We start from the raw sequence: 14,211 nt of genomic DNA on the forward strand, positions 1-14,211 counted from the left end.
GCAAAGTACTGCCACACCAATCCATCAGCAAGCACTGATGTTTACTTGCAAAATGTATCCTGATTCCAACTATTTCACCTTACCCCCATTTATTATCATCTTAGCAGAAGCTGCCATTATATTGCCCCCATGTGAATAACTACTATAGCTTTCCAACTGGATTCCTGGCTTCTATTCATCTCTCCCAGGAGCAAAACAATCAGAGTAATTTTTAAACACTAGCCAATCAACAACAAACCATAAACTAGACCATGTCACTTCTGTGCCTAAAATCCTGCAGTGACTTTCCCATTATATATCTTAAAAAAGGTTTATTTGAGGGCACCTGGGTGGCTCAGTGGGTTAAGCCGCTGCCTTCGGCTCAGGTCATGATCTCAGGGTCCTGGGATCGAGTCCTGCATTGGGCTCTCTGCTCAGCAGGGAGCCTGCTTCCTCCCTCTCTGCCTGCCTCTCTGCCTACTTGTAATCTCTCTGTCAAATAAATAAATAAAATCTTAAAAAGAAAAAAAAAAGGTTTATTAGAGTGGGGGGGAGCACCAGAGGGAGAGGGACAGAGGGAGACGGAGAGGCAGACTCCCCACTGAGTAAGGAGCCTAAGCAGAGGCTGGGGCTTGATTCTAGGACCCTGGGATCATGACCTGAGCCCAAGGCAGACTGAGCCACCAGGCACCCCTCCCACTGTATTTAGAATCCACATTCTTTAAACTAAACCCACAAGGCTCTGTGTATCAGGAACCAGCAAACTACAGCCTGCAGGCCAAATCTGACTTGCCACGTGTTTCTGTGAATATAGTTTAACTGGAGCATAGGCAAGTATGGCCTGTGGCTGTTTCTGCATTGCAAGACAGAGCTGAGTCGTTTTGACAGAGACCGTATGGCTTGCGAAGCCTAAATATTTACTATCTGGCCCTTTACAGAAAACACTTTTGCTGACTCCCACTCTAAATGATCTGACCCCCTATCTTCCTAGGTATTTGCTACTCCCTATTCCTGTCCTGGTCATTCACTGTATCAAGTCTATTCTACCTCAGAGGCTTTTGCATCTGCTCTTCTAATTCTCTAGGAATGATCTTTATTTATATTGACACGTAACTGCCTCCTTATTGTTGGGGTCTCTGCTTAGATGTTAAGTCCTCAGAGACCTGTCCTGATCAACCAATCTAGAGTGGCCCCTCAACCTCCTTAGCTACGTATCTTCTATGAAACAACAGCACGGTAATGACTATTTGAAATTATTGACTGGTTTAGTTCTCACCCCACTCTAGAATATAAGCTCCATGAAACCTTATTTGCATATCCCCATCTTCAAATTTTAATAAGCATAAACCCATCACCAAAAACAAATGCCTGATAGTTTTTGAGTGGGAAAGAAGAGGGCCAATAAATAGCTGCCGAATGAATAAGGCCAAGGTCAGGAATTCCAGTCCAGTTTAAATCAGTTTATAACGTTCAGTTTCACTGTTGCTGAATGGTCTTGATACTGGCCTGACTTGAATCATAAAAGGCTGAAGAGCAGTACATATTCCTGGCCCATTATGTACAAAAACAACTCCAGCGAGAGCATATGCCTCTTCAGGTGAGGGGAGAAGTTGGAAAACCAAGCAAGGCAAGGTCAGAGAATTTGACAAAGAAGTTCTCAACTTTATGATTATTATGGTTAAGAATTTTATTATCAAAATTATTACATCTCTTGTGAAAGTTCAAATGTTACAGCAAGGTGTAAACACTCCACTTGAGAAAGAAGTGATACTTCTTCCCTTCCAAGAGTTCCCCCCACCCCCCCGCCCCCACCCCCCCCAGAGGTCTGGTCTTGACAGCACCCTGCCCACACAGAGTGGCTGGGGTCTCTGCACGTGCCAGGCAGGGTGAGGGCCGCCTGCCCGCTGGCCTCTCCCCTTAGCTAAAACCAAGGGGAGAATGCAAACCCCAGCCCAAATGGAGAGACATTTACATACGTTTTATATAATATACAAAGAAACCAGCATCCCAGGCAACATGATTTCCACTCCCAGCGCTCTCCCAGACTGATGGGTTTGTGGGGGAAACAACAAAAAGAAAAGTATTCTGCTGAGGTTTCAGCATTTAAAAAAAAAAAAAAAATCTCCCCTCATTTGAGCAAACACCTGATTTCAATTTTGAAAAAGTGAAATTTTGTAACAGTCACACACAAAGAGAGAAGGCTGTGCATATGATAGTTGTAGGAAAGGACAGAAAAGAAGGGGGATGCAAGAGGCTGGGGAAAAAAAGAAGAAAACAAATTGGAAGGAAGGAGGGAGACTCACAGTATTATCTTGTCCAAAAGAAAAGAAGTAAGGTCCACTGCAGCACCAGGGATTACACCTGTCATATATTTGCTACCCCTACCATGGTTATAACTGAATACAAAATTAGATAAATAAAAACACGCCAGATATTACAGTAAACAAGTGAAAGAAATAAGCTGGCAACCGTATGGAATTTTTAAAAAGATTGTGTACCCCACCTGGGCGGGCTCCAGGGCTCCCACAGGGGCGTACAACAGGCACGATGCACTGATGGGGAGAAGCCAGTCTGCCCGTGTCTCTCATCCAGAACAGTGTTAGGTGTGTGGGTGGCTTTGTAACTCTCTCACCTGGGCCATTCTCAAATTAGCATCCCCCAAAGAAATGTGGGACATGCCCACACACAATCACAGTCCTGTCGGTGCCACTCCACAAACGTATCTTTCCACTCTTACCCTGCAGTCACAAGTGCGTGCTCCCTAATCACGGAGGTGGTCCTATTCACGGGATCGTCAACTCCTGATTAACTGGGAGTAGAAAAAATAAAATTCAAAGAATTCCCAAAACACTTGGGATCCTTATTAATCAATTTATTGCCAACAGCTGATAAGTAGCAATGCAATTGGCCCATCTCACTTATTTCTCTTTTCTTTGCCTACTTCCTTTCTGGGTTACTGAGCTGTGAGATAGCTTGGGGAGGGGTGGGGGATGGGAACAGCTGGAACTCAGACAATCTACTCTGATCATCTGCTCCTGAATCATCAGAAGTTGATGAAGAGCTCTTCTTCAGAGAGCCAGGCACCCCTCAGCCAGAGCACATTCCAAGTTTTGCTATCCCTGCCTATTTCTTGGTGATTTTAAGACAAAGGTAGGGAGAATTCTTGGTGGACACATCTTGGCCAGATACCTGCTTTTGGAATGGTTATCACAGGGCAAACATTTCCATACCTACCTTTCTTCTTAAGTGCATAAAAATCCTAATACTACTCAGATGGCTTGGGGCTTTGAGATTGGCTCTTTATGCTTTTTTCCTCTGAAAAGAAAACTTTTTTGGGGGGAGGGTGTGTGTGTGTTTTTGTGTGTGTGTGTGTGTGTGTGTGTGTGTGTGTGTAAAAAGATGTCCCCACTGCACAAGTGACTACAGGCTACAGGCAAGGACGGGAGACAGAGGCTTCAACAAGACTCATTGCACTTAGAACCGTTACTAACCGGAACACCATTTGCTTGTCAACAATGTACCCTTAACAGCAGGGAGAAACTTCTTTATAGTCTCTGCTTCAGACAAGATTTACATCTTTCTCCAAGGCCAGAGCCAGTCGCGACCACAAGTCTCGTTTCTTGTCGACCAGACCCAGTCCTCTGGCACCTTGTACCCTCTTCCCCAGCAATATGCTCGGCCTAGGTTCCAGAGGCAGCTGGAAGGAAGCAGCTATGGGCTCATTCAGTTCTGTTTGCCCAAATCCAGAAGCCCTAGGAAAGTCCTGTCTGAGTCTTGACTCCTGACCCTTGCAGCGGCTGGAGTCGGTACTGGTGCACACCCCCACTCCCACGGTGTGGGTAGTGCTGTGAATTGGAAACCGCAGATACCCTGGAGGCCTGGTAGGCAGCGGACTGCCCAGCACTGGGCAGACTGATAGTCCGTAAGTCTGATGGCAATGACGATCTAGAGTTCTGAGGGAAGGAGGTGGAACTCAGAGTTCCTGTGCTGGACTGGGAGACCGAGTCTGAGGTCGGCGAGTCTGAGGGGCCCTGTGGGGTAGGGCTAGCAGCACTAGAAGGGCAGCTCCTCCTTGGAAGATTGCTGCCAGTGCTGTTTCCAGAATGTGGCTGGCTGCTATAATACCCTGGTGTCCCCGTAAATGGGGCCAACGAGTCTGTGGATACAGGGTGGGCGGGGCTGGAATAGGACGCAGAAGAGAGGGAAGATTCTGAAGAACCGTGAGAGGGGGGATTTCCAGGTCTCAGTGCAGTAGTTCGATAACTGTATCCTGGAGATTGGGTGGGATGTCCTCTAAAGGGGGAGGAACTCTGCTGAAGGAGGCTTTGTGATTCTGTCCGTGGACTATCACACTGCAGGAGCTAGAAAGAGTCAGGAGGAAAAGCATAAGGAGGTGAAAAAGTCCCTATTTAAGCCATTTAGGCTTGTGAATATTTAAAACACCCTACTTTTTCTTCTTCTCCTTCTTCTCCTTCTTCTTCTCCTCCTTCTTCACCTTCTTCATCTTCTTAACCATTTGTTCTTTTTAGGATACCAAAGACAGTAAAATGGCTGTCTCTGATCATTTTATTTATTTTTCTGGCATGATTTATTACCTGAAGGTGAGCAGATGATGACTTATTTCCAAGGCTGCTGAAACTATATGCAAAGACGGCATCTCAACTGCAAAGGATGGCCAGGATCACAAAATATTGGAACCCAGAATATACTCCTATGCCCAGAGATGAGCAATTTCTCGTCTCACCTGGTAGCTGTATCTGGAAGGGCTGTAAACGGCTGCTCCTTTTGAGAGTGCTGAGCTCAGTGTCTCTGGGCCTTCTCCATCTGCAGGGTCTGGAAGATAATAGAAAATCAACTTGGCTTTCTAGAATTAAGTGAGAAATAGCCATTGTTTATTCAAATCACCAGTGGTATCACCAATCCGTGCTACTTTCTTTTTAACAAATCAAGTGAATGCAGCATGCCAGAGGGGCAAAAGGAGTGGTTAATTATGGGTGATGTTTTAAATGCTTGATCTGATTCCTGTCTCCTTCTTTCTCTTCATCCTTCATCAAAATGGATTTCTTTGCAGAGAAGAGTTACAGAAAGGTATCTCTTGGGAAAAAAAAGAGGTGGGCGGGGTTGGGGGCGGGATAGAAAGACAACACTAGATGGCTGCAAGATCTTAAGAATGTTGGAGCCCAGAAGAATGGAAGCAAGACTGACCTGCAACCTTCTTTCCAGTGGAGCCTCACTGCATAAGAAACTGACTCACTTCAGTCCAGCATTTAGTGAGCATTGTGTAGAGCCTGGCTCGTGTTTCCCTAAACCTGGCTGGCAGCAGAAGGCCATGGGCTCACCTGAGTCTTTCTCTGTGACATTACTCTCCCAAGTGGGAGAAGGCTCTCCTTTTTGGGCCACCCTCACACTGCTTCGGAGGACCTTAGGGATGCTCCCTCCTTCTCGGAGTCGTTCTACTGATGTGGGAACCATCCTGTAAAGGGAACAGAATGCAAGTTTATGTCACAGGACTTCAGAGTCAAGAGTCTGGAACAAATGAAGCTCTCACAAAGGCTGTATAATACATTCTCTTACAACATCCTCTTCAGGACCAGTTTAAAACAGGAATTTCTTTCTCTGCCTTAAATTACAGAAAAAAGGAATTTAAAGATGTCTACATTTGACCTCTATTGTGAAATGTGAAATTTTTCTCTTCTGTGAAGTCATGTGCCTGACACATAGTAGTAATTTAATAAATGCTCTATAGATTAATAAGCATTACTCATTTGAGTCAGGTCTTTTCTTTCCCAAACTTCATTGCTTCAGTTCAAGATCCCTGAACAGCCTCATTCTCTACATCTCCCATTGGATGCTCAATACCTGCTACTATTTATTATTTATTTACTTACAGTGGTATTTATCTATGTGGTCTCCCCTAAACTAGACAAGACCTTTCAGAATATGTCTTATCTTTCTGTACATGCTGTGTGCAACTGAATCTTCTGTTGTAATTTAAGTGGCACTGAGCTGAACTCCTGACTTACCTTTCATTTGAAATGAAACACTTCATTTGAAGTGTTAGTGCCCAGCAAATAAAATAGCTCATCTGTGTCCACAACTAATAGCATCCAAAGTGTTGTTCTGCAGGTTCAGTGGCAATTCTTTGCTTCTGTAAAGCTGAGGGGGTAGGGGAGGGGTCATGGCTGATGCTATAAAATTAGCTGCACAGCATAGATGGCACTGCTGCTGCCTTTCTCAGTAAGTATTCCACTATATTTTAGGTAAAATTGGGAATGATTCTAGATGTATGCTTCCCTCTTGAATTTAATTATTTCAGCATCAAACATAAACTTACCACCTACTGCTGATATTCTCTTGAGGTCTGCAGTGAGATGAAGTGCCTCTGGAATCTGATGGGCTTACCGCCTCCATATGGGACATAGAGGAATGAGATGGGGAGAATTTTTTGTGAGGGGAAGACGGGGTTCGGGTTGAGGATCCCTGCACACCATGGGCACCAGTGTCAGAAAGTGAGTTACTGCTGCCTTGCCCAGCTCCTGCAGACTTGCTTTTGCTCTGTGCAGAGTCACCTCCCCCACCAGCAGAATTCTCCTTGGCTTCTTGTTTCCGTTTGCGGTACTCCAGCAGGGATACCTGGGAGGGAAACAAGAAACAGAACTCTAGCCAGACATCGTCAGGGGATCACTAGCAATAGGGAAAGAAGATGGAACCCTCATAACCACTAGCCTGCCATGCAAACAAAGCGGGCACCAACAATAGCAACCCTTCCTTCAGATGTGAGAGAACTGAGCACGCTACATACTTAAATTGGTCAGAAACTGGTAAGGAGAGGAAAATACCCAGGAGATGACATTTTTGAAGAACAGTGTTCGCCAGCAGACCTCAACCTTTTTCATGCCTTCAAATAATTGAGATCGCCGTGACCCAGTAACAGAAGCGTGCTATCAGCTATTTGCTACAATGGTAACACCTAAAAAGGGAAAAGGAGAGCTGGGAGCTGTGTAGTTTAAAAAAGCCTCCCAGGTGATCTAAACAGCTCTTTCCCAATCTCTAAGAATCCCCACAGTAAGTTGTTTTTTGTTTTCTTTTTTTAAAAAGGGGGGGGGTTAAAAACAAAAGGAAAAGCCAACAGTTCAGGGTTCTTAAACGCATTCAATTTTTCAAGATACATGCAGGGATTTATTACTGTTTGTCTTACACACAGGAAACTAGTGTAGAAAGACAAAGAATGATTTGCAGTTTATATTATAGCAAGCTAGTCTGGGAAATGTACACTTGGAAACTTTTCCTCAACTCGGCCTCATTCTCTCTTGATTGCCAAAACAAGGCCTTCCTCTTTGGCCCGCCCAGCACACTTCCTCTTTGCTGTTACAACACGCTGCCCACATTGGCTGTCAACCTGTGTCTTGATTTTTCCTCCACTAAACTGTATGGTCTATGAGGGCAAAGATCAATTTTTTAAATCTTTAAAATCCAGCTCAGAGCCTGATTGGCAGCAGGTGCTCAACAATTCTCCAATAGCAAATTGTGATTTCAATCACTGTTGTACACAATAAATGAAACCGGAAATCCAAGAACATTTTAATTTTTGTTCCTGATGGTCAATGCTGTTCATACAATCGTCTTCTAAACCCACTGGTATCTTATTCCAAATTATCTGCCAGTGTTTCTGCCTTCTATTCAGGGCTCTCATTTTTCTGCTCATAACCAAAATGCAAAGTACTACCATCTTCTGTATTCGTTTTTCCATATACAATCTTGGAAAAGAATTCATAATAATAAATTCTGGTAATGTATTTCATTGAAATGCAAATACCAAAAAGTCACTAGGTTACATTTCAATGAGACTACTACAGATATCCTGCAATTGTGTGAGACTGTCACACACAGAACATTTAACATCTCTAGCCCTGCACACTAAATGGAAGTTCCCGTGGCAACCCAAAATATCCCCATGCATTTTCAAATGCCCCTAGTTGAAATCCACTGACCTAGAAAGCACATTTTGGGCTTTGTAATTTCTTGAACAGGCATTACTTACAAGTTAAAGTCCCAACCTGTTAGCCAGCAGTCTATGGCCTGTCCCTGTTCTACCATCTCTTTCCATACTCTCCCTATCTTTCACTCCAGCAGCATTCAACTGTTTGCACCACACTGCATCCCTGCTGCCCACTCAATGGAGTGTCACACAGCTACAAGTTCTGCTTTCCTTCCGTAACATCCCTACCCTTACTTGTTGGCAGACTGTTTCCCACTTACCATATGAGATCCGCTAAATCAGTGAGTGACCTGTCATCTCTCACTCCACCACCTCTCAAACTAGCTAGGAGCCTGTTGTTCGTTCTCAATGTACCCTCCACATATATGACTAGACTAGGTTGTGGCTAAGGTGTTCTTATTATATCTGAACAATTCCTTTGAAGTATCTACTGCCACTGTAATTACTTAATAATACAAGTATCTGCTTACCTCAGTCTCACTTGCTTTAAGCTCCATTAGGCCAGAATTTAGGAAGCAATATATAGCATATTGGCAGTAAGAGCATGAAATCTGGAATCAGACAGACCTGGGCAGTGTCCTGGCTCTTCCATTTACTAGCTATGTGACCATGGGCAAGTCACTCAACCTGCCTTAGTTTCCTCATCTGCAAAATGGGAAATTACCCATCTTACAGGATTACTGTGAGGATATAATGCATAAGAAAAAGCTTAACACATGAGAAGTGCTAAATAATACACGTAATTAGCATTATTCTTTTCCATTTTTCTATCCTTTGATTGTATAGCAGGTGCACAGCACATACATGGCAGGCATTTAAATTTGTTGAATATTTGTAACACTCATCAAATTGTATTAAAACAGTCTTTCTTAAAAACAAAACAAAACAAAACAGCAGCGCCTGGATTGCTCAGCTGGTCAAGTGTCTGCCTTCAGCCTGAGTCTCACGTCTGGCTCCCTCCTCAGTGGGGAATCTGCTTCTTCCTCTCCCTGTCCCTCCCTCATCTCATGGTCCTCCACCCCCATCTCTCAAATAAATAAATAAAATCTTTAAAACAAAACGGTCTTGTCTTTCACTGGACACGGCAGAGATCATGTCTCATGACTTTCTTTTCCTCACATGGAGAATGGTGCTAAGCACACAACAGTTAACTCAGTAAGTATCTACTGAATTGCTTAGATACTATTCTGCAAAAGGGCCTATATAAGGTAAAACACTTACCTTTTTCCTCTGTGGTGGGTTCTGGGGGGCAGATGGGACTCCTTCACAAGCCCTTTCACCACCAGGTGACATGGATCCACGAGAGAGGTCTTTCATAAAACCATGTTCGTATCTGCTGGGAAATCCTTCTGCAGGGGAACAATATCCCCCATCCAAATGTAAAGGCTTCCTATCCCCTACTAGGGGAGACCCTCGATACAGTCCATCTGCTCGAGGCATAGCGTTCAATGGGGAGTAGGCATACATTAGATTAAACTCTGTCCGAAATGCCTGGTCCGAGTTCCTTGCAAGGGTCTGATGTCCATCTCCACTCCTGCTTGGAAAGCCAGTCTCAGAGGGGGGCCCGACAGAGGGATGAGGAGCCAGATCAGAAGGACCCGAGTTGATCAGGGAAGGTCGGTCAGCACAGCTGTTAGTGTTGGAGTCAAGGTAGCCTACTTTTGTCAAGTCCAGGTCTTTCCGGTGACAAAGCTGAAAGAATAAAAATCAACAGAGACATGGAGGAGGAGGCGGGGGAAGGAAAAACTCAAAGGGCAGAAAGGAAGGGAAGTGAGAGGGGCACAGGTGAAAGGTAAGAGGGATGGGGTAAGAAGGATGGGAGTACAAGAAAGAAAGCCGTTAACATCTGTAAAAGGCCCATGGAGCAAAGGTATATACAGGCCCGATTATTAAAGAATGCCGGCCTTTCACAAATTGCTTTAAAGTTTTCTGGATGAGAAGCCTGGGAAAATCAGAATTAAACAATTGGCCAAATGTGACTATTTTGCCTGCTTAGCCTTTCATCAGGTTTGCCGAGTCACCCTGAACTACATTAAGGGACTGGAAGTATAATCAGGGATTTACCTGACCCCCATGTATGCTACAGGGGTAAGACTGGTGTTTTAAGATAACAACTGGCTTCTGGTGTTACTCATTTGTATTTAATACTGATGGAAAGTGGGAGGAGGGAAAAAGGGAAAGAAAGCAGTTAAGTAGAAAGTCAAGTATTTAAGTTACTGGTTTAGTAGAGGAGAATGGTATTAGTTAAAGACATCAACCAACCAGTTCTTCACTCACTTTCACTATTAAGTATGTGTGTTTCTCATAAAATTTTCTGGCCACTCAATTCTTTACCCTCTGATGTATGTCCACATACTTCAAGACCACTAATGCCCACCACTGCAGAGCACCCAAAATGCTGAATTGTATCAAAAATAAACCGTATCTACCCTTTGGTATCATTACCTCCCAACACCAAGATTTTCCATCACTAGGTCAACTATTACTCTTAAGAAAGAATGGTACCAAAAATCCAGATGTCACACCATGATTTCCTTACAAGAGTAGAAAACACCCAGAAAACCTTTAGTACACTAGAAGACAACCTTTATCAGATTCACATTGATTTATAAAATTCTGACTCAGAATTTTATCAACTATCACCAAGTTTAGCACTACATTTTTAACTGGAAAGGGGTAGAGTTAACAGTTCATTTAGTTTCTGAAAGGTTATGAAAGACTACAGCTTTCGCTTCAAGAGGAAAAAGGCTCCGTGTGGATTCACAGAGTTAATCATTACTAGATTTGTCCAAATATTTGAACAGTTAAAAAAACCCTAGCACTAAAATCGGAATTTAACAACTCCACAGCAGTAGGGTGCCTAAGAAAAACACTCAACTGGATATCCTAAGAGATACTACTTGTATGCCACCACATCTCCACTACTATAGAAGAAAGGCCTGTGTGACAGAAGCCATGTGCTGACTTAGTTTCCTTGCATACCCAGTAAAGAGATACCAAGAAAATGGAGAGAGCAGAGAGGCAGGACTCTCTTGCTAAAGAAGCTGTTCAATCTATCAACCAAATCTATCAACCATCCCGTTAAACAGAGCTGTCAGATTAAATCCTGAAACAAGACATAACTCACTGCCTAACTTTTCTAGAATAAAATGCTCCTTTATCAGCCCAAGATAAATATCAAAAGATAACTCCTACCAACTTTTGATTTCAACTTTATTTAACAAACACACCTTATTTGTTACTTTCTTTGCCAAGGCTCCCACATCTTCAGCTTGCTTTAAACTTGACTTCCAGATTCTATTCTTTAAACTCTTCAGCCACCCCCTCCCCCAAACAACAAACCCCAAAACACACACACACACACACACCCTTTATTTTCCTCCATCTACATTGAAAGTTCTAAGTGATCCAGTCATACATGGGAAGATTTACTCAACTTACAGCGACTGACTGGTTGCTCTTCAGCCTACTGCACCCCATTCACTCAATCCCCCCAGCCCTCCCACACACTCATGCACACTCACTCTCAGCCTCCAAGTGTGATTGAGATGGTGTGATAACTACCTCGGGTGACAGGGACTCAGGCCTATTCGCAGGGGAACTCTCAGGGGAGGATATGTTCTAGAGGAGGGAAAAGCATCTTGTTATTCATCTATCCGAAGTCAAGAAGCAGAACAAAACAAACAAAAAAATAAAAGCAAGCATAGATGGTTAGCCACAAGTTTTTGTGGTGGGGGCAAGGGGAGGGAAAAAATGCACAGGGAAATGTTTAACTGCAGAATTCATCTCAATGGACAGAACAACTGGTTAAAAATGCTTCCTTGGTGTCCTTGAAAACATTTAGGGATAAACTGTTTATAATGTTTCATGCTATAAGTAAACATCCTCAGCAGATAACAGAAAAAATTCAGATTGGTGAAATTGTACACTGTAATTTCATTTGAAATTCTATTCTACATCTGATGACAGTTGATTAGCCTATAGTACTTATTACTAATGGGCACCCTACCACTTATTCCTCCATAAGGAAATCTTTTTCTTTTAACCCACACCTCCTTCTGAAACGTATTTCTTCATTCTCCTGTGTGGCTCAGGCCTGCCATCAGTGTTAAGGGAAAGTGCTGGGCATGCTGGGGCTGACAAGGCTAGGGAGATGGCCAGCTCTCCTGCATAACAGTTATAGGACACAGAATGCAATCCAGCTCATAGGCTAAACGGTTCACAGCATAATCTAACTGGATCTGAACAACCCTGACTACCAATGTTCTCTGATATGAAAATCCCTGTACTTTTGGGAACAGAGAGTGGGGGGAAGCAGATGGGAACATTTCAAGTCCCTGCATTTTAAACAGGCTTCCCCTTAGAGCTTTCACCTGATGCAGCACTGCCAGAGCACTCAAACAGGAACTGGCCAGTGAACTCTGATGGGAGATCTGAATGGTAAAAAGTGGACAGAAAGAGGGTGGTGGTTGTGACAAGGATTCTGAGTACTAGGGGTAAAGGAAGGGGAGGGTTCCTAATGTTGGAGACCCAGGTGGCAGATCCATTCCATGGGAGGTGAAATGAGGCTATTAATTTTATTTGGTGGGCTGGGTAGTGTGTAGATACTGGGCGAGGAAGAGAAGGGAAAGGTTATTCTGGTGGAAAGGAGAGGTTAATTAAGCTAGACCTCTCAAAGTTGCTTTTTACTCTTTTTCTTTGATGCTTCCCCCTCCCTCATGATCTTGTTCTCTTCTACTACATGTCTTCTCCGCTCTTTCTCTTAGCACTGGGGACATTTTTCACTGGGATGATTTATTTTTCCTTTAAAAAAGATTCTTCCCCAACCAAACTGAGCTTTACCTGTTACACCTTTTTGGTATTTCTCTGTGTCATAGTCTTGGATGGAAATAAGGCTTCCTATACTAGAATACAGGAAACAGCATGGCAGTTAAAATGGTGATAAAGATGGTCAGGATGGTGAAGTCTGTTTTATTGACAAGAAAGATTAAATTTCCTTAGTTAAATCGTGAGAACGAAACAGTGAAAACAGGCATTAGACTTTTTGAAGGGATGAATTATTTAATATAATACTTTTATTCCCAGTATTCTAACTTTATGCTTAGACTATGCATCACTAAACTGATCTTTGATTTAAAAAATAAATAAATAAATAGAATAGAATAGAATACCTTACCCTTGCACAGTGTTTCAGTTATCTAAAATACTACACAGGATTAGGAAATGCACTGAATGCTCAATTTAACTGTCTTGGAAGGTGATATACCTTCTGATTTCTGTAATTTCACCTTTTTAATTATAATAAAACCTGAAATGATAAAGTATGAAATCCTATGCTTATTACAATTTGCTGCCCTCCAGGGTGAACATTCTCTTATGAAATTTTACTATTAAATTCTACTTGCTAACTGAAAAATTAAGGCAATTAGACAAAGTAAAGTTAGTAAGGCCTGAATCAGGTGCTTTACTGTATGGCTAATAAGAATGTCACAGCGAATCTGATAAAGAGTAACTTCTCTATAAATCAAATGTAACCAGGAAGGTTCCCTCTGCTTCCCCAACCATCCCCTTGCCAAAGAAGTTTGCTCTCAAAGAAATTAATACAGTCTCTTCAGGTACAGAACATAGCTGTTTCCTGCTTTCAAGGTTGCTAGCTACCTCCTTCTGAGTTGGCCATTCAAAAGGACGGGTACTTTTAATCCCTATGCTTTCATAAGGGGTGAACAGGTAGGAAGGCATTGGTTAAAGCATTCACCTTTATCAAAGAAGACATCTAGAGAAATTACAAGCTAGGGGCAGAGCTAAGTTGTTTGGTGATCAGAACAATTTTAAGAAGAAGGCAGAGACTGTTTAATGAATTTCAAATCAAAGCAGCATGCGATAGATTGATTTCTTTTTTTATACACAAGGATTCTATTCAGTAAACCTATTGTCATCCACACATGAACACGAGAATGTGAATCAGAATTAACTGTTCCAACAGCTTAAATACACATTTCTAACTTAATCCAGTGAATGTAATAAATATGTCTCTTACAAATACATGTTGTTAGGCTCTTTCTAACTTTTAATTCCTAACACATTGTAACAAGAAGGGAAAGTAACCTGGAGTAGGAAAAAAACCCCTCATTTGCCACAAACCATACCCCAAACTTTCTAAATCTCCATTCACTGAGGCCACAGTAAGAATACAAAACAACAGGGAAAGATAGCTCACTCATTTAAATGCCTAG

The 14,211-nt window shown here is 42.7% G+C and overlaps 1 protein-coding gene across 13 annotated transcripts in view; it reads right to left on the reverse strand.

Annotated features, from left to right (window-relative positions):
- Positions 1–2,068: 2,068 nt before the first annotated feature.
- SETD5 (SET domain containing 5) overlaps positions 2,069–14,211 on the reverse strand; it is an 83,739-nt gene continuing 71,596 nt past the window's right edge. For 8 of the 13 annotated variants that reach the window (XM_044253078.1, XM_044253081.1, XM_044253079.1 and 5 more), the window contains 6 exons: positions 11,543–11,599; positions 9,200–9,670; positions 6,314–6,612; positions 5,319–5,452; positions 4,724–4,812; positions 2,069–4,340 (listed from right to left, as the gene is read on the reverse strand). In XM_044253078.1, coding sequence (XP_044109013.1) covers positions 3,732–4,340; positions 4,724–4,812; positions 5,319–5,452; positions 6,314–6,612; positions 9,200–9,670; positions 11,543–11,599 — 1,659 coding nt within the window. In that variant the 3' untranslated portion in view covers positions 2,069–3,731. The remainder of the gene's footprint in view (positions 4,341–4,723; positions 4,813–5,318; positions 5,453–6,313; positions 6,613–9,199; positions 9,671–11,542; positions 11,600–14,211) is intronic. The other 5 variants (XM_044253086.1, XM_044253083.1, XM_044253085.1 and 2 more) reach the window with 1 other exon arrangement.

This window comes from Neovison vison, chromosome 6 (genome assembly GCF_020171115.1).
Source record: "Neovison vison isolate M4711 chromosome 6, ASM_NN_V1, whole genome shotgun sequence".
NCBI classification, from domain to species: domain Eukaryota; kingdom Metazoa; phylum Chordata; class Mammalia; order Carnivora; family Mustelidae; genus Neogale; species Neogale vison.